The 26,336-nt window shown below is 42.4% G+C and overlaps 1 protein-coding gene across 2 annotated transcripts in view; it reads left to right on the top strand.

Annotated features, from left to right (window-relative positions):
- The window catches only part of SWAP70 (SWAP switching B-cell complex 70kDa subunit), an 83,566-nt gene extending 62,419 nt beyond the window's left edge, over nt 1–21,147 (top strand). The window contains exons 6-11 of one of the 2 annotated variants that reach the window (XM_012000214.1): nt 2,610–2,791; nt 8,260–8,367; nt 10,213–10,379; nt 16,030–16,228; nt 17,272–17,368; nt 18,046–21,147. In XM_012000214.1, the coding sequence (XP_011855604.1) occupies nt 2,610–2,791; nt 8,260–8,367; nt 10,213–10,379; nt 16,030–16,228; nt 17,272–17,368; nt 18,046–18,152 (860 nt within the window). In that variant the 3' untranslated portion in view covers nt 18,153–21,147. The remainder of the gene's footprint in view (nt 1–2,609; nt 2,792–8,259; nt 8,368–10,212; nt 10,380–16,029; nt 16,229–17,271; nt 17,369–18,045) is intronic. The other variant, XM_012000213.1, reaches the window with a different exon arrangement.
- The last annotated feature ends 5,189 nt before the right edge of the window (nt 21,148–26,336 follow it).

Here is a 26,336-nt window from a genome sequence, read left to right as displayed (position 1 = left end):
ATACAGTAGCTGAGAGAAAAACAAATTAAGATGAGCTCTCAAAGTTTTCATTAGTTTTGTTTGCATAATGAACCTGGGGTAAATTATAAATGGGAGATTTACTTTTTAAATAGATTTTGAGGTTGCAAGTAAAGTTTTGCTACAGTAATATATTGTGTAGTGATGAAATCTGGGCTTTTAGTGTAACCATCACTTGAATAGTAGCTTTTAGGTAATTTCTCATCCCTTGCCAGCCTCCTGCCTTCCCACATTTCTGAGTCTCCAATGTCTAGTATTCCATGCTCTTACGTCCACGTGTACACATATTTTAGTTCCCACTTATAAATAAGAACGTGTAGGCCCGGCACGGTGGCTCATGCCTGTAATCCCAGTTCTTTGGGAGACCGAGGCGGGTGGATCATAAGGTCGGGAGATTGAGACCATCCTGGCTAACACGGTGAAATCCTGTCTCTACTTAAAAAAAAAAAAAAAAAGCACATGTGGTATTTTATGTTCTGTTTATGGGTTATTTCAAGAAATACTTCAAGATAATAGCCTCTAGTTCTATCCATATTGCTGCAAAAGACGTTATTTCATTCTTTTTTTTTTATGACTGAGTAGTATTCCAAGGTATATGTGTATATGCACACACTACAACTGTTGGTGGACCAGGTGGGTTGATTCCATATCTTAGAGATTTTAGGTTTTACTTACTATTTGAAGAGTATAGAATTTTCCCCTTTAAGGACTGTGAAGAATTTTAAAGTGGCCATCTTGAGCTTGAGGTAATATGTAAAAGAAAAGAGGAATTATGCAATAGTTTTTTAATACTTCAAGTGATTTTCAAGATCCATTACTTCCATGAGAAATTACTAATTTTAGGTAACTCAAGAACACAAACTTTTGCATTAATAACCTTTTAAAAAAATAATTTCAACTTCTATTTTAGATTTAGGGGTACATGTGCAGGTTTGTTACATGGGTGTATTGTGTAATGCCAAAGTTTGGGGTATGATTGAATCTATCACCTGGGAAGTGAGCATTGTACCCAACAGAGTTTTCCAACCTCTTCCCCCCTCTCTACCTCCCATCCCAGTAGTCCCTAGTGTCTGTTGTTGCCACTTTTATGTCCGTGAGTACCCAGTTTTTAGCTCCCACTTATTAGGGAGAACATTCATTAATTGGTTTTTTGTTCTGTGTTAATTTGCTTAGGATAGTGGCCTCTAGCTGCATTCATGTTGCTGCAAAAGACATGATTTTGTTCTTTTTTATGGCTCCGTAGTGAATGAATAACTTTAAAGTGTTCCATTATTCCAAAATTAGTAAAGAATAAAATACAATATAAGAGGGCTTTTTAAAAAAAAATCCTGAAAGGAGATTCTGAATATTATATTCTTAGACATAGATAAAATTATGTTATATTGGAGAATTTTTAATGTGGTTTAAGAGTTTGAGGCAAATGCACCTGGTTTGAATGCTCTTTCCTGGGTCTCTTGGGTTGAGTTATAAATTCTGTAACTGCTTTTCTCTTCTGTGGAGTGGGGATAATAATAGTACCTTCTTCCCAGGGTGGTGGTGAGGGTTAGAAAATAGATAATGACAAATATACTGACACATTTTTCAAAATGACATAGATTGCAAACAATCTAGCTAGCTGTTAATAGGGAAATAGTTGAATAAGTTATGGTTTAGCTGCACAATGGTGTGTACAATGCAGTACTTTATGTACAGTACTTTATGTATCGATACCGGGAACTGTGAGATAGATTAAATGAAAAAAACTGAGGGTCAGAAGAGTGTGTTGTGCCATCATTGTGTGAAAAGAAGGTGGAAGACATATATACATATTTATTTGTATAGGCTTATACTATCTCAGGAAAGATGCATAAGAAACTGTTACCTTTAGTTACTAGTGGGGAGGGGAATCCAGTACTTGAGGTACAGGAGTAGAAGGGAGACTTTCCTGTGTGTCTTTGAATTTGAACTATGTGAAAGTATTAGCTATTCAAGAAATTACATTTAAGTAATTTAAACTATCAAAAGAAAAATCAGATGTTGTATAAAAGTTAGATAATGCATGTAAAGGATATATTTATTTTATTTTTAAAATAAATGACAGCTGCTGTTACCTGTTATCTCAGGAAGGGGTTGCATAAGGCATAGATGATAGGCCAACTAAACACAGTAGGTTGCAAATTAGGTATCAGAAACTTGAATCTCTGTCCTTACTATGTCTTAATCTTGTTTGGCTTTTTGAGAAGTATAGAGAAAGGAGTTGAAAGTATTGTCATTAGTTCTTAAAAATGTGTGCAATATTCCGAGATTGAGTGCTTCTGAGCACAGATACAGTTATGGAATTTTGGAGCTAGAAAGGACTTTATAGATCATCTCTCACTTTAGAGATGAGGAAACTGATGCTGCAAGAGGTTATTTCTTGAGGGGAACTCTGAAAAAAACCAAGAGGTTATGTGGCTGCTCAGGGTCACCCCACTACGGAGTGGCAAAATCAGAATCTACACTGGGCCTCTGGCTCCCTGTCTCGTTTTCTTCCCACTGTGCCATTTGCATAGTAGGCTTACAAAGAATAACTATTATTTCCCCATTTTTTTTTTCTCCTACACCTTTTACAGCCATTCATTCTACTATTCATCTGTTGAAGCTGGGCAGCCCTCCACCACACAAAGAAGCCCGCCAGCGTCGGAAAGAACTCCGGAAGAAGCAGCTGGCTGAACAAGAGGAACTGGAGCGACAAATGAAGGAGCTCCAGGTTGCCAACGAAAGCAAGCAGCAGGAGCTGGAGGCTGTGCGGAAGGTGGGAATGGGCGCTGGGCTGGGAGAGGGCCTTTCATTCCCCTGCAGAAGCCATCGTGCCTTGCTTAGGGGCGTTGGTTCTACCAAGACGAATGTAGTGCAGTTTTAGGGAGATACTTGTGGTGAACTGTTCTCAGAAGTGTTTCCAGACCATCAACTGAGACACACTGGTTTTCCTAGCCCTGAAACCATGTTGATCTCGGCAGCAAAAACATTTCGTTGGCTAGGAAGGAATTTTAATAATAATGAGCACAGTTGAATTTTGTCAGAAGAAGATGGGAAATTTCATTCCCTTGAGGATGTCAAGGCTGTTTTTAGTGACCTGGGCAAGGTGTGTTGCTTTTTAGTTTTCTCCTTAGCTCCCATCTTCACTCATGAGTACCTTGGAAGACGCTTAACTGTTAGTTTTACGTACTATTTGGAGTTAAGATACAGTCTGGGTCAGCTTTTCCTTCCATCTCAAGGCTAGGAGGTCAAGTACCATATGCTGTATGAGATAGTTGATGTTCACTGGGAACAGTTCCTCGGTTATGTCATGATCCCAGGGGTGGTAGTGAGTTCCCAGTATATGGGTATGATCTTTATTTGAGACACTTTTGGGCTGAGTCTGTCTGCCTTGAATCAGTGAGCACCTGCTAACCACAAGCTCAAGGACGCTTTCGTGCAAATCTGTGCAAAAACTTTGCCCTGGTATGGGGGCGCTCATAATCTATGACTCCACATTCCTAGTGGGGTTCTTCCTTGGTAACCCATAGAAATGCCACATTGTGTGCTGAACTTCCTCTGAGTAGGGTAGACTCATGAAGATTTTAAAGAATGCTTTTATAATCTTAGGAGTTGCATGGGCATATATATAATCTTAGAAACAGTTATTACTATCACACACTTAACTTTGTAAAAGCAGCTCCTCGTTTCTGACTGCCTCCCGCCCCCGAAACACTCTTGCATCTTGCCTCTTTCTGCTGCAATACATTTTCTGCAAAAATTCCCTTTAAAGGTTACACTGAGCACCTGCAGTATGTGATTGCTGCTGCTTCCTTCCACTGTGCACACATCAAAAGTGGATGTTATGAGGGAATGGCGGGGAGCTAGAACTTGGTGTCTTTTTTAAGAATTTTAAAATTATAAAGTACCTTGTACCTGCAGAGGAGAATATGAAATATGTATATACAAACAATCATACAGTGAATACCCATGAAAATACTACCCAGGTTAAGATAGATTATTGCCAGTACAGGTTGGGTATCCCTTATCCGAAATGCTTATGACTCGAAGTGTTTCAGATTTGGGATGTTTTTGGATTTTGGAATGTTTACTTTATATACCGTATTTACCAGTTGAGATCCTCTTGCCTCAGCCTCCCAAATCCAAAAGTCTGAAATTTGAAATGCTTCAGTGAGCATTTCCTTTGAGCATCATGTGAGAGCTCAAAAAGTTTCGGATTTTGGAGCATTTTATATTCTTTATTCAAATCTTTTCCTCATCCCTAACCCCTGGAAACCACTGATCAATTCTCTGTTCCTGTATTTTTGCCTTTTGCAAATTGTCATATAAATGGAATCATACAGAATGTACATTTTAAGACTGGATTCTTTGACTTAGCGTTGTACATTTGAGATTCATACATCGATGCCCTTTTTAACTTTTAAACTCTGCCATCCAGGAGCATGTAGTGTTCTGCTCTGTATAATGTGAAGAAGGCATGCCTGGTGTTAGCAAGCTGTAGACCTGTGTAGACAGCTTTCCCACTACCTAGGTTTATAGAATTATTTAAATGACTGATTTAGGATTCTTGGATAAGTGCTGAAAAATTCTTATAGATAGCTTAATAATCTTTGATTTTCTTGTCAACTAACACAGTTCTCCAATTTTTTCATGGAGGCATTCTTAGAAAAACACAGCTTAGATGAATATTTAATTAAATGTATTTATTTTGGGACAGGGTCTCACTCTGTTGTTCAGGCTGGAGTGCAGTGGTGCAATGGTTGCTTACTCCCCTGCGCAAGAGATCTTCTTGCCTCAACATCCCAAGTAGCTGGGACTACAGGATAATTTTTTGTATTTTTAATAGAGATGGGGTTTTGCCATGTTGCCCAAGCTAGTGTTAAACTCCTGGGTTCAAGTGATCCACCCACCTCAGCCTCCCAAAGTGCTGGGATTACAGGAATGAGGCACCATGCCCAGCTGAACCTTTTAATCATCTGGAATTAGGTTACGTATCTGTGGGTTTCTTAAAATTTGACAGGCCTCATTTTAATTAGAAGAAGGAATAAGAAATCATGGTAGTTTTTATAAATTAATAGATTTAAAGGGTTTACTTAAATTTTTATTTCTACTTTTGTTTCTTTTAAAAAATCATTTGGGTATGTTCAAAATACACAAATATAAAAAGGCAGCTGTGAAAGATTTCCTCCCCCTCCCCCTCTTATGAATTTCCACCCCTTGCCCAAGGTTAGGAAATATGAATATACATTCTTGTTTTCCCATTTTTTAAACACACAAAAGTATATACCAGTATTACTGTTCTGCCTCTAGTTTATTTCACTTTATTTTTTAGATCTTTCCATATCAGTATAAAGAGAGTTTCCTCATTTTTTTTTTATGGCTGTAGAGTATTCTGTTATACAACAGTGTCATTACTTAATCATTCCCTGTTAGTGAACATCTGGGTTGTTTTAATCTTTTAATAGGTAATGCTGTAGGGAATTATCTTGTACCTGTGTCATTGTATATGTGTTTACATATGTTCTGATATCTCTGGGGAATGAATTCTCAGAAGTGGGAATGCTGGGTCAAAGTGTGTAATTATGAAATCCAGGATGATGGACCAGCCACCATCTTGAGTGTTGCTATTCACTGTGCTGGAACAAAAAGTGTTCTAGGGTTTGGCAGTGCAGTGCTCCAGCCCAGAAATGTCACACTATACTTCTATTTATAACATTTTGGTCAGAACTAGTCAGAACTTTCTGATGAGAAGTCAGCTGTCAAGCTTGCAGGAGTGCGCTTGTGTGTGGTAAATCATTTTTCTTTTTCTGCTTTTAAGATTATTTTTTGGTCTTTGTCTTTCAGCAGTTTTACTGTGGTGTATGTGGGTGTAGATCTCTTTGTGTTTATCCTCTTTAGAGTGTATTGAACTTGAATATGTAGATCAATGTTTTGCCTTAAGCTGGATAAGTTTTCAGCCACAAATATTTTTTCTGCTTTTTTCTCCCTCTTCTGATACTTCCATTATGCAAATGTTGGTAAACATAATGGTGTCCCACATTTCTCTAAGGCTGTGTTCATTTTTCTTCTTCTTTTTTTTTCTTTCTGTTTTCCACTTGCATAACTTACATAGATCTATCTTTAGTAGATTTTTCTTGTAGCGCAAATATACTGTTGAGTCCCTCTAGTGAATTTTTCGTTTCAGTTATGGGACTTTTTACTTCCAGAATTTCCATTTGGTTCTTTCTGTGATTTGTATCTCTCTATTATTCTCTATTTGATGGGATATTATCATTCCTTCCATTACTTCTGTAAGTATGGTTTCCTCTAGTTATTTGAGCATACAATATTTTATAACTGCTTTGAAGTCTTCATGTGCTAAATCCACCATCTGGGCCTCTTCATAGGCAGTTTCCATTGCCTGCTTTTTCCCCTGCATGTGGGCCATACTTTCCTCTTTCTTTACATGTCTCATAATTTATTGTAGAAAACTAGACATTTTAGATAATGTGTGGTAGCAACTCTGGATTCTGATTCTACCCTTCTCCCCAAGGGCCTGTTGTGGTTTGTTCCTTTATTTGTTTAGTGACTTGGCTGAACTATTTCAGTGAAGTTTGTTTTCCTCACAGTGTGAAGCTTCTGACTATTGCTCCTCAGAGGCGCAGGCTTGGACAGGAGCACAGTCACCCTGTGAAGACCCTGATTTTTGCAGGGCACTCTTTGGGTGTCTTTCTCTGATCTCTCATTTAAGCTTTCCACCTCTGTTGGTACCACACCAACAGCTGTTAGAGTTCACTAATTTTGTTCTGTTGTTCTCCACAATGCCCTGAAACCTGAAGTGCCTCACAGTCTGAGATCATTTAAATTCAGGCCTACATGTAGTCTTTAAGGTCAGTCTTTGAGACTTGTTCCTGCTACATGAGAACTCTTCTTGGCTGTCTCTTTCTCTGGTTCTCTCTGTCAGACATTTGGCTAGTCTGGCAAGAGCAGTGGCTCACACCTGTTAATTGCTTTGGGAGGACAGAGTGGGAGGATCACTTGAGGCCAGGAATTTGAGACTAGCCTGGGCAACATAGCAAGACCTCATATCAGTCAACCAACCAACCAACCAACAACACTCTTAACTGGTCTGTGGGTTAGCGTGTTGTTCTCATGGAGCCACTGGCCTCCTCTTAATTCTCAGCCACTCTTGCCTGGAATAAAGTTTCTGCAACATGCAGCTGGGGACAAAGAGAAATTCTGGCAGCCAGCCTGTGCCTCTCAGGAAGATATCATAGCCCTAGACCTGAGCTGAGGGGAGGGGAACCCTTGTTTGGGGTTCCATCTGCCAGGAGAAGAGCTTCCTTCTCACTGACACTGTGGGGGAGGGGAGGGAGTGCATCATATGCCACAGACCCTCACTGTTCTTACTGAGAGTTAGATTTTCTTAGATAAATGTTCTCTATTTTAGAATGTCCTTAGCATAATTTCTAGAGACTTTTAAAGGTTTTTTTTTTTAACAATGATTTTCACCAGTTATGGTTGTTTTACTGGGGAAAGGGTCTGTGGAGTTCCTCGTGCCACCCTTCTAGAAATTGGTTCTGGTAAAAGTTATAAGGAATAATGTATAAGATGACAAAACTGTACAGAAAGAGCTCAAGAAACAGCTCTAGAATCTCATGAATGTGGCTGGGCATGGTGGCTCACACCTGTAATCCCAGCACTTTGGGAGGCTGAGGCGGGCAGATCATGAGGTCAAGAGATCGAGACCACCCTGGCCAACATGATGAAACCTCGTCTCTACTAAAAATACAAAAATTAGCTGGACGTGGTGGTGGTGTGCACCTGTAGTCCCTGCTACTCGGGAGGCTGAGGCAGGAGAATCACTTGAACCCGGGAGGCGGAGGTTGCAGTGAGCTGAGATCGTGCCACTGCACTCCAGCCTGGCGACAGAGCAAGACCCAGTCTCAAAAAATAAATAAATGAATAAAAATCTCATGAGTGCAATTGCAAGTGAGTTTAATTCAATGACTATACTAAAACTTTCTTTGCAAAATGTTGTTCAGGCTTATCAATAGTCTTTCATTTACCTAATTTATTTTATATGTTGACTCAGCAGATTGTTAGACTGGAATTCTAATGGAGCTGAAAGTTTTTATTCTATTATCTTTATTGAATGTTAAGAATGTTTGGCTTTTCCGGTACTTCAGTGTGACTGTCTCTCTCTCTCTAATGTACTTCTACTCTAACATCTGCTTTTCTGTGGATGGGTTTTTGATTGGCTAGAAACTGGAGGAAGCAGCATCTCGTGCAGCAGAAGAGGAAAAGAAACGCCTTCAGACTCAAGTGGAACTTCAGGCCAGGTTCAGCACAGAGCTGGAAAGAGAGAAGCTTGTGAGTGTCACGTGGCTGGAGAAAGCAGCTGCAGTAGCTCAGCCTGGGTCCGTGGGAACGGGGAAGGGCTGGAGGCTACAGTGAGGCATGTCGTCAGCTTGGCTTTGCTACTGACCTGGAATGGGCTGTAGGGGAAGTTGCATGTTTGTTCATTCATTCATTATCTGTTTATTGAGCACCTTCTATGTGCCAGGCACTGTGCCAAAGATGTAATGGCAAAAGACATAAACCTTGTTTTCAAGACTCCTAAGTAGAAATTTATGGAGCCAGGCACGGTGGCCCACTCCTGTAATCCCAGCACTTTGGAAGACCAAGGCATGAGGATTGCTTGAGCCCAGGAGTTCAAGACCAGCCTGGGCAATATCTACCAAAAAAAAAAAAAAAAAAAGAATTAGCCAGGCCTGTTGGTAAATGCCTGTAGTTCCAGCTACTCAGGAGGCTGAGGTGGGAGGATTGCTTGAGCCCAGGAGTTCGAGGCTACTGTGAGCTGTGATTGTGTCACTGCACTCTGCACTCCAGCCTGAGTGACAGAGCAAGGCCCTATCTCCAAAAATAAAAATAAAAGAAAGAAATTTGTGGAATGATGTGATAAATGCTTGGTTAGGGTGACTATATTTCCTAGTTTGCCTGGGAAAGTCCCTGCCATTCTGGTATAATTATTAATAACATTCCTTTTCATTCTCAAAATAGTTCTGATTTGGAAAATAAATAGTTATGGAAAAAGTAAGCATAGGTTCCATGGCATTTCTCCTCTGTAATAAGCAAGGATGGCAGGGGTGAGATCCTGAAATTGTGAGAACATCTAGATTCTGATTTGTTGCTCTTGGCAGCTCTGGTTCATCCTAGAGGCTTCCATCTTCAAGAGACGCAAGATCCAGGTTGTCTTAGGTAGTTACCTGTTTAGCTAGAACACAGGTCTTCTTACATTGAGTGATACTCTGTCGGAGAGTGCTGAGTCCAGTACCTAAATAGATGCATGCGACATTTCCTCTAGTCACTCTTTGTTATTTAGAGTTGAAAGAGATGTGTTTGTGGTTTGAGAGAAAAGAGGAAGGCAGATGTGACGTAGAGAAACAGCCAGAAGGTCTGGTCTTGTTTCCTCTCTGGTCCTTCTTATTGAGCACTGGCTTTCTCTTCTTTAAGTACAGGATGATCACATGCTCTCTCATGACTCTTATGAGGACAGAGTGAGCTAATGCAAGTGAAAATATTTTATCAACTGCAGAGAAGTAGGCTAATGTGTTTGTTATATTTAGGATATTCTTGTAATTTTTAAGGCAGGGATTCAAAACTCTGTAATCCAGAAGGGAAAAACCATTAACTTACACAGACTAACTGAAATGCTTGAGTTCCCCTAGGGCTGGAGGTGCCCCAGGGAGTGGAGGCAGCCAGAGAAGTGCCAGAGGAATCCCATGCTGGCTGATCTTTCCTTCTTTAGTGTAACACTCTACTGTTCTGACTGGGAAAAGATTCGTTCCTTTTAGAGAAGACTCTATTGGTAAAAAGATTGTGACTTTAAGACACAAAGGAATTTAGAGAGAAATTATACAGGGAAACATTTTTTTCTTGACTTGAGTCTTAAAATGTGGAGTGGAAGGGATGGAGAATACAGCAGGGCAGAACATAATTTGGGTTATTATTTGCTCTTCCCAGACTCCTTCATTATTGCGATTGGGTGTGGTGCCCTCATCTCCTCCATCTTCAGTCCTTCAAGGATTGAAGGACAGGGTCCTGCCACCCTGATGGGCTGAGGCTGCAGCTGTAGGCAACCCCTCAGGTGGAGGGGAGGCTTTCCCTGAAAAAGAAGTCAACCTGCACTTAAACAAGACCCTTCTATACCAACAGATCAGACAGCAGATGGAAGAACAGGTTGCCCAAAAGTCCTCTGAACTGGAACAGTATTTACAGCGAGTACGGGAGCTGGAAGACATGTACCTAAAGCTGCAGGAGGCTCTCGAAGATGAGAGACAGGCCCGGCAAGATGAAGAGACGGTGCGGAAGCTTCAGGCCAGGTGCTAGATTGGTTTGCAGACTGCCTTTGTGTACTTTGCCTGGGCTAATACAGTTTCTTGGAATGACTAACACTCTGGTGGAGAGGGAGAAGTGTCTCTGCTCTGGCTGTGACTGAGCTCGAGGTGCTGTCCAGATTAGGGAGACCATGGAGACTCGACTGGCTGGGGTGTTTCTTTTCATTCTAGGGCTCTGGGAAACCCTTGCTTCTGGGGCTAAATAAGGGCCTATTTTGGAGCAGTCTGGTAGGTATGTTTGATGGGATACCCTTAGTCATATCCGAGAAAATCCACAAACCCAGAATTAGCTCTGATGAGAGCTTGGCATCTTCAGTATGTTCCAGACCAGAGAGGGCCGTTGGTATGCAGGCAGGGGCCTATTCAGGCCAAAGTTGCTGTCAGGTTTTGGGGAATAAGAAGGAAATATGCAGTTTCTATTTGGCCATTCAGGATTGGTAACATTCCTTCAGTAGTTACTACTTGAAATCCTAATTTTAAAAGTATTTGAAACCTAGATTTTTTTTTTCCCCTTAGAACTTTATTTATGATAGTCATGTTCTCAGATGAAAATTCTCAATTTGGGATCTTCATAGCAGCAGGGAGGATAAAATAAAATGAAGACTCCCAAAGGGAAAAATTGAGCGTATCCTCTGCCAGTTTCTACTTTGCTGCCCCATTTACATTCTTTAAGATGTCTGGGATGGGAGACAACACTAAAAAGTATTTACTACAGTAGCAGCACATGGTCGAGTCTTTGATCTCTGACCCCCTGTTTTGGGGAGCAGTTATAAAATGAGCTGGGGTAGATTTTCCATGGCTGCCATTTTACACGTGGCAGCAAAAGATGTTTCATTAGTCTTCAGATAGGAAGAGAAAGAAGAAGCCATCTTTAGTTGTTTATTTTGCCAAAAGTGACTTCAAAAATAAATAAAGTGTTTTGGAAATTTAGATTTTAAATCTAATTTTTTTAAGGAAAAATTATTTTCTAAATAGAAAATTAAGCATGTAGCATATTGCCTGGCATTTATAGGCCCCACAGGTACAAACTTACTGCACTGTGAGGTTAACCAGGTTCTTGGAACTCCCTTCCAGTGCCACTGGGCAGTGATTTTAGCAGAAGATTCACTCTATGGGAATGTTTGAGTGCTGTGTGACGTCCAGAGTGACGTTCTACATGACACTCAACATTTTTTGAGCCTCCTCATGATTTGAGCCGTGTTGAGAGTTTATAGATTGTTTTTGTGCAGAGAATTCACAGGTAAAATATGCTATATGTATTACTGCAGTTTTGTGGGAAATTTATTATGACACAGCAGAGACTAGATCACAGAAGGAACTGGATAACTCTAGAAATTCTAGTCTTTGTTATTTAGTGTTTATAGGATGAGTGATATTTTGAATAAGGGATAATTTTGGATAATTGAAGCCAGTGGTTTTTTAACCAATGTTATATATCAGAATCACCTGACAAAGCTTCTGAAAAATACACATGTAGGGCCTCACTCTAGATTTACTGAATCAAAATATGTGTGGATAGGAGCCAGACACAAGTGTTGTTATTTAAAAAGCTCTGGCTAGGCCAGGTGTGGTGGCTCACACCTATAATCCCAGCACTTTGGGAGGCCGAGGCAGGAGGATCACTTGAACCCATGAGTTTATGACCAGCCTGGGCAACATGGTGAAACCTCATCTTTTTTTTTTTTAAAAAAAAAGGCTACTTGGGAGGCTGAGGCAGGAGGATCACTTGAGTCCAGGAGGTTGAGGCTATAGTGAGCTGCGTTTGCACCACTGTACTACAGCCTGGGGGACAGAATGAGACCCTGTCTCAAAAAAAAACACAAAACAACGACGACAAAAAACTCCAGCTAATTATTTTGCACACTCTGATTTAAGCAATAGCAAAATGCTTTCAACCTTTTGAATCCAGATACATACAGCTACATACAGCTCTGCTCTAATATGCTGAAAGTACTGCACACAAATTTAACTTTTTCTTGATGTGCAAAGGGCATTTTATGAATGTAATTATTTTATTATTCCAAATTATTTTTTTCTCTTAGTTTTTGGAACCTGAAATGGACAAATTTGCCACCCCCGCCCCCCGCTTTTTTTTCTGAGACGGAGTCTTGCTCTGTTACCAGGCTGGAGTGCAGTTGTGTGATCTTGGCTCACTGCAACCTCTGCCTCCTGGGTTCGAGCGACTCTCCTGCCTCAGCCTCCTCAGTAGCTGGGACTACAGGTGTGCACCACCACACCTGGCTAATTTTTGTATTTTTAGTAGAGATGGGGTTTCGCCATGTTGGCCAGGATGGACTCGATCTCCTGACCTCATTATCCGCCTGCCTCGGTCTCCCAAAGTGCTGGGATTACAGGCGTGAGCCACCGCACCTGGCCTAGTGGTCATTTTCAAGTGAAGTGTGTTCCTCTTTCCTGAAGTCACTGAAGGCTGTGCCTGATTCAGAGGGACTTTCTGTCAGATTGGCATGGAGGGTTTGTTCTTTGCTCTTCAGGATAGGCCTTTCTGGATAGAAAAAACAAGGGAAGTCATTCTGGAGTTGGGTTGGAAAACCAGCACTAATGAAATGAACATAATCTTACGCCAAGGGACTGTGTAAAAGCCTGCTCAGTTAACTCTTCTCACTCCTTTCTTAAAGCAACACCTAATCACTTGTGGAATATGTGGAATCTCATTATTCTTCTAATGGATAGTTCTTTCTCTGTCAGTGTCTTAAGTTTACCCAGAGAAACTTTTTATAGTCAATTGTTTAAATAAAAGACAAGAACTTTAGCTTGAAACATCTAGATCTTGTAATTTTAAAATTATGATTGAAGTTTTTTTTTAACTTTTAATTTTTGTGGGTACATAGTAGGTGTTTGTATTTGTGGGGGTACATGAGATATTTTGATACAGGCATACAATGTATAATAATCACATCAGGGTAAATGGGGTATCCATCACCTCAAGCTTTTATCCTTAGTCTTACAAACAGTCCATTATACTCTTTTAGTTAGTTTAAATGTACAATTAAATTATGATTGACTGTAGTCACTCTTTGTGCTATGACGTTTATTTTTTTTATGTGTAATCCTGAAGGTGATGTAGCCTCTTCTGAATGAGAATTCACAAGAAAACTGTTCATTTAAAATTTAGAACACTTAAGTTACTGGCCGGACACCGTGACTCATGCTGTAATCTCAGCACTTTGGGAGGCTGAGACAGGTGGATCCCTTGAGGCTCGGAGTTTGAGACCAGCCTGGCCAACATGGTGAAACCCTGTGTCTACTAAAAATACAAAAATTAGCTGGGCATGGTGGTGCATGCCTAAAATCCCAGCTACTCGGGAGGCTGAGGCATGAGAATCACTTGAACCCAGGTGGTAGAGGTTGCATTAAGCTGAGATTGTACCACTGCACTCCAGCCTGTCTCAAAAAAGAAAAAAATGAAAAAGAAAAAAATAAGAAAAATCAAGTCATTGGAAAGTTCTTGAAGCTGAGCCATAATCTGTCCTATTATAACTCTTACCCACTTTGGATCTGTAACACCCAGGAGTACACCTTAGTCATGTCTGTATTCCCAGCAACTTGTACCTAGCACACAGTAAGTACCCAAGGAATATTTTTTGAATGAATGAATGGATCCAAGTTCTACCCAATGGGGCCACATGAAACAACAGTCCCTCTTCCATTTGATATTATACTTTTCATATATGTGAAGGTTAGAGACTGGGCTCTGGAGTGAGGCCACGGTTTGATTCCTAGCTCTGGTACTTTTAGCCGTGTAACTTGAGAGAATTACCAACTTTATACAGTTGTTGTGAAGATGAAATGAGATGATGCATGCAGAGTGTTTTAGAGTAATGCCTAGCATTTGGGAGTCACTCAGAGTGTGTTGCTTTCTGTTCCTTTATCTCATTTGCAGACAGCGAAGATATATAATGTGTAGAATGTAAAAATAAGCATTCAAAAAAAAGATGTTGACAGGCTAGAATGATGGTTTTAGACCAAGAAGATAATTTAACATATCAAAAGAACAAGCACAGGATCCAGGAGACTTGGCTTTATAGAAATTCATTTGAAAAGTTCTACAGTTTCATATCCCTGAAATGTGGTTGTCAAAACTCTATACACTCTTAGGCAGCCTTAATGAATGTGAAGTATCCAGAGCAAATGAGATAATTGTCCCTCTATAATGTGAGCTGTCCTTGCTACCAGTCCTTGCTGTGTGGTATCTACCAGTCCTTGCTGTGTGGTAGGCATGTAAATACCTTATGTGCATTATCACATTTAATACATTAATAAACCTTTGATGGTAGGTGTAGTTTCTATTCCTTTTTTGATAAATGAGGAAGCTGATACACAGAAAAAGAGTGAGGCACTAAAGTCTTTAGTCAGGAGTCTTGTTTGCAGACCACAGAAACCACCTTGTATTAGCTAAAGCAATAAAACAATTTGTTGAAAGTTTCTTAAATAATTTGCCAGTTCCACAGAAAGGCAGGTGACCAGGCCATGAACACAGGCAGGAACCACAGGGGGATGAGTAGCCTCAACTACAGCCCAAGCCAGGCCATGGGAAGAGTCCAGTGAGGATGCCATTGGTGCCCATGTTGGTACCAGGCATCAGCAGTGCCATCGCGCCTACTGTCACTCAACACTGGATGTTACTGCCACCAGCAAGATGAATTCTCTACTGGCTCTGCTTCTTTGTGCCAGTTGCTTCAGAGTCAAAGTTCCAGAAGGAACATCTACTTAGCTAAGCCCAGCTTGTGCCTCCACCATACCATAGCTGCCGAGGGGTGGGAGGGCAGGGGTCTGGCCTGTGAATTTAAATTTCCAGGTGCTTAGGCTGCGCAGCCTCTGAACTCCTTCATGTGTCTGGAAATGTCCATTGCCCCTCCATATTTTTACCACTAGAATGAAAAAACAGACCCATCCAGTATTGTTCATTCTCACATCCTCAGTGCCTAGAAAAGCATGTAGAAGGCACAGAAAATACACATCACCTGAGTGAATAAACTCTGCACTGGTCAGACCACATCTGTAGTGTTGTGTTCTGTTGTGTACATCAAACTCCAAGAGACATCTGAGGAGACCTCAGTGTCTCCAAAGAAGGATATTGAGTCTGGAAGCTGGAGTTAAGGCTGGAGGTGGTCTTCTTAGGGAAGGATGTTCTCAGCAGGCAACAAAGCTGCCTTCCAGTTGCTGAAGGGCTATCACAGGGAAGAGGGAGTAGATACCTCCTTTGTAGAACTAGAGTAGTGGATGGGAGAGCTCATCTTAGTATAAGAAAAAAGGCCACTGAACCTTCGTGTCTCAGTTGCATCATCTCTAAAATACGAGTAACAGCACCTAAATTTACTGTGAGGATTAATTGAGAAAATACACTTGCCTCTTAGGCCAGTTCCTGGCACACATTAAACTCTGGATAAATGTTATTTCACAAAAGGGTGAAACTGAGAGAGCTTACAGCAGGACACATGGGCTGCTTTACCAGCTTTGTGAATATGAGCTTCTCTGGCTCCTGCTTTCCTCCTGGTGGGATGAGAGGCGGATTAGACAACCTCAAATATTCTCTTGTCCAAAATGCTTCCCTCGTCTGCTGGGCAGGGTGGTGACTTGGGCAGGATTTGATCTGGAGCTTTCTTCCACATCGTAGGTTATTGGAGGAAGAGTCTTCCAAGAGGGCTGAACTAGAAAAGTGGCACTTGGAGCAGCAGCAGGCCATTCAGACAACTGAGGCGGAGAAGCAGGAGTTGGAGAATCAGCGTGTCCTGAAGGAACAGGCCCTGCAGGAGGCCATGGAGCAGCTGGAGCAGCTTGAGTTAGAACGGAAACAAGCACTTGAGCAGTACGAGGTGATGAGACTTGGCCCTGCAAACTTCTGTATTTAAATTTTTGAAAAACATTTCTCAATAATAGAATTATTTATTTAGCTGCCAATATGAAGCTGTAGTAAGAATCTTGCTTAGCTGTAAGAAAGAAGAAAGAGGGCATTTTTATAGGAGATAAGATGTATTATACATCCATCAGAGACAGAAACTGTACAGTAATTTGAACAGGGAAAGTTTAATATAAAACATTATTAACTGTAACAGGGAATTACCTACTGTGTTGTAAAGAAGGCTTTGAGAATGCAGGAATGGCAGACGTAGGGAGCAGCCACTGCCTCAAAGACTGAGGCAGAACACCAGGGAGGGAATGGATCTGGAAGAGGATTCTTTGCTCCTTGCCCCATAACCCCAGTGCTGTGATCCAGATCTCTGTGGAGAGGGTGCCTGGATGGCAGAAAAGTTTGTTGAAGTGCTGTGCCAGCAAAGCTCAGTGGGAGGCCACCTTTTGGGGCACTGGCAAAAGCTTCCCACAGGGAGGTGCTACAAAAACTCACCGGTGGTGAGCACTTTGGGTGTTCTGAGTGCCACAGGAGCCACTGAGTGGAACCTAGAAGAAAAGTCCCTCCCTCCTTGTGTCCCTTCAGCACCCTCTAGTGACAAAGCTTTATGCTGCCAGCTAGTTAGGGAGAATTATTTTAGTATCACCAGCAGGATGGTTCAGGGTGGATTTGGAGTGGAGAGGCAGTAAACTGTAACTGGCACACAGAGCCATACACTCATTATAATTAGTGTGCAGATGGTAGAAGAATAGGCTTTGGAATCAGACAGCCTGGGTTCCAGTTCTGGCTCTACCATTTCCTGTTGTGTGACCCTAGGCAGGTTACTGACCTTCTCTGAACCCATTTTCACTCTGTACAATGGGGTAATAGTAATTCCCACTTCTTAGAATGGGCTATGAGAGGATTTAATGAGATAATTCACAAATATGTAGTAAGGGCCCAATAGTTGTGATTTGGTTCTTAAACTACCTGTGTGTCTGCATAGTCCAAAATCCACTTTTGTTTCAGGAAGTTAAAAAGAAGCTGGAGATGGCAACTGATAAGACCAAGAGCTGGAAGGACAAAGTAGCCCATCATGAAGGATTAATTCGACTGATAGAACCAGGTAACAACAGACTCTATGAAGTAATCATATTTTTATTTTAATTTAATTTAATTAATTAATTTATTTATTTTGAGACAGAGTCTTGCTCTGTCACCCAGGCTGGATGGAGTGCAGTGGTACGATCTCGGCTCACTGCAAGCTTGCCTCCTGGGTTCACACCATTCTCCTGCCTCGGCCTCCGGAGTAGCTGGGACTATAGGCGCCCGCCACCACGCCTGGCTAATTTTTTGTATTTTTAGTAGAGACGGGGTTTCATCGTGTTAATCAGGATGGTCTCGATCTCCTGACGCCGTGATCTGCCTGCCTCAGCCTCCCAAAGTGCTAGAATTACAGGCGTGAGCCACTGTGCCCAGCCCATATATTTATTTTTAAATTTATTTTTCTGTTTCACTTGTGTATTTGAATTGTACTAAAGAAACTTTTTTAGCCCAAATGTAAAAAAAAAAAACAAGCTGTTTAGGGTAAATTTCTCTTGAAAACCTTATCCCCTAACAGGTAAGAGCACCCAGTTAATCCCCTCGGTATACATCTTCTAATTGTTTTAGCTGGTATGACATTTATGGATGTTCCTCAAAGAAGAAATAAAGTAGGAAAGTTACTATTTTGTCTGTAGAAAAATGATGGAGTACCCTGAAGAATGTAATACTTCCTGTATTTAAAGCATGTTTGTCTCTTAGGTTCAAAGAACCCTCACCTGATCACTAACTGGGGACCTGCAGCTTTCACTGAGGCAGAACTTGAAGAGAGAGAGAAGAACTGGAAAGAGAAAAAGACCACGGAGTGACTGAGCTTGCTGGCAGTCACATCAGTTATGTAGATACTGCATGGCAGGAGAGCTTTACGCTAAAGACAAAAGAAATGGCTTTGGGGGCCGGGCGCGGTGGCTCACGCCTGTAATCCCAGCACTTTGGGAGGCCGAGGTGGGTGGATCACCTGAGGTCAGGAGTTCAAGACCAGCCTGGCCAACCTGGTGAAACCCCGTCTCTACTAAAAATACAAAAAAAAATTAGCTGGGCGTGGTGGTGGGCGCCTGTAATCCCAGCTACTTGGGAGGCTGAGGCAGGAGAATCACTTGAACCTGGGAGGCGCAGGTTGCAGTGAGCTGAGATCATGCCATTGTACTGCAGCCTGGGTGACAGAGTGAGACTCCATCTCAAAAAAAAAAAAAAAAAAAACCGGCTTTGCTGCTTTTAACTGTTCTTCCTTCCATGCCTCTCCAAGTGGGTCAATATCCTAAGGAAGCCTTCTTATTTATCTTCCTGCAAACAAGGGCTACCTGAAAAGAGAAAAATAAAAAGTCAGCATTGTCAAGCTGTTTATTTACTCTTTCTTTGAAAACATCACCTTCTGAAATTTGTCTTTTAGCTCTCTCTGATTCTTCCCCAAATGAGGCAGGGTGCAGACAGCACAGTCAGCTCTGCAGAGTTTGGAGCAGCTCACTGCCATTGGGTACTCAGAACCCTGTGGACTGGATGTTAGCTCTTTCCTTTGGCAGCGTGTTTCCTTTGTTTCCTTCTCTGAGTATGTGCTGTTAAACTAGATTGGCCAGTTTGCTTTCCATTCCCTGACACTTGGCATGGAATGCCTTTGACTATTGGTGCTCTGACAGAGAAGTCACGGAGTCACTGCCATTTCCTGGTTGCCCTTTTGGAATGTAATCCTGTTAGTAGAGGTTTTCTAGCTTCTGCTAAGATATTTCTTTCCCTAACCATCATACACTTGGCATGTTTCATTCCCATCTCCTTTCCCTTCACCTTAAAGGAGACTACCCCTTTGCCCCATATTGTCAACCTAATTTTCTTTTGTCCTCTCTCATTGAATGATGTGCTACCAGGTATATGCCAGGCTGTGAGAGGATTATGCTGAGTAGTAGAAAGAAGCTAATTTGAAATAAAAATTATTTGGATCATAAAGAAAGCAGATGAGATGCACATGGCCAACAGGAAGTTGACTGTATGTCTGCTAGTTAGATTCAAAACATCATAAAGATGATAGCATGTCAATATATTAGCCTAGCCATAATGTTAGCCTTTGTTAGGTGGGCAGCTTTTCTGCCTTTTCCCTTCCTCTATAGTGACAACAGAGAAAATATCTAATAGAAATAAGTGTAACAGGGAAATTGGGATCATAGTTTATAGGCATCTGATTTGAAAGGAGTATTAAGGAAGGTTTTCTATCTATCTTTAGATTAAAAAGAACATTTATGAAATCAAGCCTTCTAACACTAGTTATAATTGAGAAGCAACAGTAACTCCATGGACAGCAATCAAGCTTAAAATTGTAAATAAATATGAGGATAATTCAGTTGTTGCGAAAAAGGGCAGAATTCAGTAGAATAAAGTCCTTTTCTCTCTATAAGTATTAAATGAGGACAGAGAACCTCAGGTGTTCAACCTCAGTGCTTGCTGAGTGCATACTAAGAAAGCAATTCCAAACAGATGTATACATCGAGAGAGAGTGGTATTAGAGGTTTCAGTATATGTATTTATTTACATGAGAGGAAACTGGAATATAATCCCATAAATTATCACCTTTTACGACTGGAAAATATTTGCCAATGAAGAAATGCTCTGTAGGTATTTGTGTTAAGATTTTGGGCTGTTTAATAAAAATGTAACTTTATTTAATGATTTCTTATAGTTGCCTTTATAAAGTTTATTGTCTAAAATATTTTTGTATCATGTGCCTTTGAAATTTGCCAGCTGATTTGGGTGTTGGATTTCTGCCCAGACATTTATCAGTATTACCATTTTATTCAGTAGCTGGCAGGTGTATAGACCAACGAGACTTAGGTAAGGAATGGAACCTTTCCTGTGGTTTGATTGCACATTACACCAGAAGACTCCAGTATCCGTCATTCCAGAATGAGGAAAAAGTATTTTGCAAAGAACCTAGTCACCTATGTGAAATCTATGGGATGGAAACAGTGTGGCCTTGGGAGTCAAATAGTCTCTGCATGGTGGGGAGGGTCATGATGGAATATGTGAATTTCTACTTCTAGAAGTTGTGAAAGAGGCCCTGCACTTTCGCAGAATGTCCTTCCTTAAACCTTGCTTATTCTACAACTGGAGCTGATAACATGACCTGGGGCTTAGCTGCTCTAGCCCTGGGTTCTTGAAGACCTCACTGCCTGGCCCCTGGTCATCCACCTAACGACTGCATGCTTTCTGGTCACATGTGGACCTTGACATGACCAAGCAGTTATATATGTGGTTGCGCAAAAGCTTTCTGTTTAATGCGTAGTGTTATTACATCTTGGTTTTCAGTGGCACTATGTCTAGAAGACAAAATCCTTTTAAACAGTGCTTTGGCTAAGATAGATACTTGTGAATCAAAGATGGTAAAGAAATGAACTAAGTATATTCCATTTGGAATTATATTTTGATACTAAGTGAATTCTTCCTAATATTTAAAATGGTTTCACCTGTCAAAGGGCCAACAGAACTCTTGGTTTTACTTTTGTAATTACTGTACAGAAAATTTCAGGAGTGTTTGAGTGCTTGTCATCAGGTGTTTTCCTTAATAAGTAGGGATATGATCAGTTACAGGAATTATACATTTAAAAAGTTTTTGAAATGTATTTTTGTGATGTGCTATGTTGAGAGGAAACCAAATATTTATGATTTTAAAACATTCGTATGAAACCATTGTACAATGTAATATGCTCAACTTTCTCAATTTTTTGCTGATTTTTCTAAGATACATTAAAAATGTTTTGTATTTTTTTTTTAAGTAAAATGGACCCAGTAAGAAAATTAAAAATACCAGAATATACATTTACTGTCTGATTTAATAAAACAGTGGGGGTAAAGTTGGGTGTATCTGTATGTGTTTTCATATGAGATGGACTTTGGTTTAGGGACACTTCCTGAAAACACTGGGTTTGCAGTTTAGAACCCAAGAAGTTAGCTATGGCCTCATCTTTGGTGTTTGAGTCACGAATGTGGGCAAGCCATGGCTGATGTGTCAGCTCACAAACGGGAACTTACAAAGATGATTTCTCATTCATTGTTGCTGTTACCTTCAAATTTTCTTACCTCTGTTTTCCTTAGTTTTCTTTTTATGCCTTTCAGTTTTTCTTTCACCAGAGTAAACCATGTGGCTTTTTGTTTGTTGTTGTGGTTTACATTGTTGCCAAGATAAAATGCCTATTGTGGACTAAGTGGGCCCACTCAGTCCAGCTTGAGTGTATATTGGAAAACTGATCTTTCCCTCTTGGAGGGAGGGAGAGGACACTGGTTGGTGTGTTTAAAAACTGTTCTTTCTGAGGCGGGCAGATCACGAGGTGAGGAGATCGAGACCATCATGGCTAACACGGTGAAACCCTGTCTCTACTAAAAATATAAAAAAATTAGCCAGGTGCGGTGGCGGGCGCCTGTAGTCCCAGCCACTCGGGAGGCTGAGACAGAAGAATGGTGTTAACCCAGGAGGTGGAGCTTGCAGCGAGCCGAGATCGCGCCACCACACTCCAGCCTGGGCAACAGAGTGAGACTCCATCTCAAAAATAAAAAAAACAAACTGTTCTTTCTCTATCACAGTGGTTCTCAACTGGTGGTGATTTTGCCCTCCAGGGGACGTTTGGCAATGTCTGGAGACATTTTTCATTGTCACAACTGGAAGGACTGTTGCTGGCATCGAGTAGGTAGAGGCCAGGGATGCTGCAAAACATCTCACAATGCCTAGGACAGCCCCCAGTAACAGAATTATCTGGACTAAAATGTCAGTAGTGGCAAGACTGAGAAAACCTGCTCCACAGAAAGGCCAGTTCTATTATCCAGAACACTTGTCTTTCAGATGTCCTAGGAGTTGACTGACCTCTTCGGTGCAAATGAGGAGCACCTGGAAGGGAGAATGCCTGTTCTCTGTGAGCTGGCAGAGAGCAGACGGCAGGGACTTCTGACACACCCAGAGCCTCTGGAGGGGGTTGCTTTGGATATATTTTAAAGACTATGATGCAAGTTGCTGAAGCGTGAAGTGTAAAAGCTGCCTTAACCCTGATTTCTTTCCAGGTGCTGAAACACAGGGTGAGTCTGTCAGCACCATTTAGCAGCTTGTGAGGAATGAATGTTCACATTTGCCACTCAGGTGGTGATGTGTCCTGCACAGTGCTTGTGCTTGTTCTAACTGGCCAAGCCTTAATTGCAACCTTCTGGGTAGTTCCAGCAAGGCACAGCTGCCCTAGCGGGGTGAGGATCAGGTGAATAAGGTCAAGACATAATGAAAGCGTGGGAAGAGGCACTCCTCAGCTTCTACAGTGCAGAGGAGGTGCTCCAGATTTGTTAAAGGATCAGTCTTGGGAATAGTTTATGGACTCTCTATTTCTTTCCTCTCTTTCCCCCTCTACTCCTTTCTTCATATATTAGAGACTGTAATAATCACCTCCCTACTTCCTACTTGGCAATATCCACTAAAGCTAAAAACAACAGCTACCCTCTGGCCCAGCAGTTTCCACTCATTTCAGAGAAATGAGGCTGGTGTCCACCAAAAAACTTGTATAAGAAGATTCACAATAGTTTTATTATAATGGCCCCAAACCAGAGACACCCAAATATCCACCAGTAGAGAACAGACGAATTGTATATCCAAACAAAGGATACTACACCTAAATTAACATAAAATTAACATATTACAGAGAGAGGCAACAACATGGCTGAATCTCATGGACATCATGTTGAGCAAAGAAGCCAAACACAAAAGAGCACATACTATATGATTCCATATAGATTTCCAAGACACTGCTAATCGGTGGATTTAGAAGTGGGTGGGAGGCGGGTGGCTGTAAACTGGGAAGAGACACTTGAACTTTCTGGGATGCTGTAAATGGTGGTTACATAGGAAAAAACAATCAACTTTACACCCAGGATTTGTGCAGTTTACTGTCTGTAACTGCAGTGCCTCTAGAATGCCTGAACTGGCTCACCTTTAAATTTTTTTTTTTTTTCCCCCGATGGAGTCTCGCTCTGATGCTCAGGCTAGAGTGCAGTGGTGTGATCTCAGCTCACTGCAGCCTCTGCCTCCCAGGATCAAGGGATTCTCCTGCCTCAGCCTCCCAAGTAGCTGGGATGACAGGCATGTGCCAGCACACCCGGCTAATTTTTGTATTTTTAGTAGACAGGTTTCACCATGTTGGCCAGGCTGGTCTCGGAACACCTGACCTCAATGATACGCCCACCTCGGCCTCCCAAAGTGCTGGGATTATAGGCGTGAGCCACTGCACCTGGCCTCACGTTTCAATTTGCAGAGAAGGAACTAGAAGGGGACATGCGAAATCTGTACCGGACTTCTAGGATGCTGTTCATTATACCATCCACCTCCTCTCAGGTCCTGATTACATTTTTATGTCAAACATTTAATTTCTCAGTTCCCCATCACCCAGCTAGTTGCCATGTGCCACCCCTACATGCAGAGGAGGGCCCTGACCCTTTCTAGTCCTGTGCTCAGCTTCCATTGAGGCTTCTGAGGCTACCGAGTCTTTGGCCCTGGGTAGTGGATACATCTGTGGTGGACACTAAATTTCCAAGCGGGGCTACACTCAGCTGCCTTTTCCTGTTCCCACCACACAGACGCAGTCCATGGTCTCTTAGGGTTATGCACCCACAGGAATGCAGGACTTTGTTTAAATCCCCCTCAACAGCAGTTCACAGGGGCCAGCTGAGGTCCAGCAGGACTAGAAAACTCTGTCTAGCAAACCCCATTCTGTTCAGTTCCCAAGACCCGCAGCCCACTGCCCCCTCCTCCTCATCGGAAGTCCTCGTTTCCTGTTCCATTTCACCCTGCCTCTCCCCCTTCAGCAACACTTTCTGCTTGAACCAGCAACCCATGGGGGTTTCAGGGAGCAGCCTCCCTGCCCCACTTTCTGCATTTTCCCTCTGTTCTCAGGTTCCATTTTCTTCCTGATGCATGGACCAGGACCTCCTGAGCAGCTCCCCTGGGAAGACTGTCCTCCCACAGGCTGGTTTCAGGGGATACCAGGGCTGCTGCACCTCCACACTCACCGGTTTTCCACTCCCCTCAAAGTCCAGGCTGATACGAGACCAGCGTCACTGTCCAACTCTGCCAAACATGTGTCTCCATTCCCATTTGGAGGGTGTGTCTGGAATCCTTGTTTACAAGGTGTAGAGGTGGAAGACTTCATCCCAGAGCCCCATGGCCCTGTACATCTGACTGCAGTTAGCTGGAAGATGGTTAAAGCAATGAATGGCTTTTTTTCTAAAGCTGTTGCCCTCCCAGCCTGGGCTACAAGCAGTCAGTGCTTGAATCTTCCTCCCTACCCCCACCCCAATCAGGCCTTTAGGGCACTAAGTTGGAAAGGAGCCTGGACGTCAGAGTCAAACAGGCCTGGGCTCTACTGTGGTTTTACCTTACTGTGTCATCTTGGGTGGGTTAGGATACTGTACAGGTGATGTGTCCTCACAGTGTCACACCTAAGGCACCTGGTGTTTTGTCTTCATGCATGTTCTTTAGAAACTCACGTGGAGGGGGGTTTTCCATCTGGGCTGGGCCAGGCCACTTAACGGGCATGTTGCTGGTGGGCTGGCCAGTTCTGAGAAGATCTGGCAGGTGACTGCGGTAGGTCAGCCATTCAAGGCTACTACTGGAGAGTTTGGGAAATACCTTAGGTGCTCTATGCATGTCCACAGGCAGGTCTGTAACTTTTGAGGTGTCCGGCAAAGGCAGGTATCTGGCAAATCTGTGAATGGATGAGTGAACAGATGAGGTCCTAGGTGAGGGCAAGAGCCCAGCAACACACTTCCCCAGTCACACCTGCTCTTTGGAAGGTTCCAGCGAGGCTGTGGAGAGGACCCAAGAGCCTGTGACTGCCACCTCCCAGTAGACCCCAAGGACCTCCAGCCTCTGCTCTCCCCTCAAGGGTCCTGTCGCTCCATTGGTGGCCATTAGCTGTGGGGGCCAGAGCTGTTCTCCACTCTACCTCCCAGGGCCTGTATCAGCCGATGACGGTTCCTGCGGCTTGTAATGTTCCTGCTGATCTGCTTCACTCACTACCTGTCACTTCTGATGAACTCTCCCAAAAGTCAGCCCAGAACTCCTTAAGGGCAGGGGCAGCCTGTTGTGGTAGTTCCAGCACCCTGTACCAAGCAGGTTCTTAGTAAATACTGGCTTTTGAGTGGCCCCTTTCTGAAATAAATTCCTTGTTCTCAAATATATCCTGGATCTGGTCCCCTTGGGTCCAATCAGAGCTTGAACCAGACAGCAGTGACTGACCACCTCAACTCTTAAGAGTTTCTGGTTTATTTGGAGGCTCTACCCCACGTTACCCTAGTAAGGCTGGGAACTCTTGCCTTTCTTTTATCTTAAAGAAAGTTAATCCCAGCATATGTGAAAGATGGACCATCCACCCCAATGCCTCAAGTCCTGGGCTTCATTTCTCCATTTCTCCCAGGGGACCCTGGGAGTCTACATGCAAACAGAGATACTAGAAAGTTAACTTCCGGAAATCCCCTTGATAGGCCAGTTCGTCCCCCACTCTCTCCATGTGATTTTTTTTTTCAAAAAATAACTTTTGTAGTTTTTTTTTCCTTATCACCAATACATACCCAATGTGGAAAATTGAGAAAAAGCAGGTATGTAAAAAGAATAAAATGCTTCGCCATAATCTCACTCTGCAGACAACCGACAATGGCAAAAACCGCAATTAATTTTGCACCAACCTAGTGCTAGGGTTTCAGTACACAGCCTTCCAGGCCTACATTTAGGTTTGTTTGAAACAGGAACACGCGGTTTAACCGCCAAACTGCGTCCGGCCCCCCCTTAAGGCTAATCCCACCATCCTGGGAGTCCTTGGGAGGTCCTGAAATGACCCCGGTTCCAGGTGTAAGGGTAACGAAATGCACACGTTTTTGAGGGAAGGAGGGGAGGAAACGACCTGGTGGCGCAGGTCTGCGCGGCCGAGGGGGTTCGCTGGGCTGGTGGAGGGTCGTGGCGTGGCCTAGGGGGTCCCTGGGCGAGG

Source organism: Mandrillus leucophaeus, unplaced genomic scaffold, assembly GCF_000951045.1.
Source record: "Mandrillus leucophaeus isolate KB7577 unplaced genomic scaffold, Mleu.le_1.0 Scaffold622, whole genome shotgun sequence".
NCBI lineage: Eukaryota > Metazoa > Chordata > Mammalia > Primates > Cercopithecidae > Mandrillus > Mandrillus leucophaeus.
This window is presented reverse-complemented; position numbering and strand designations above follow the sequence as displayed.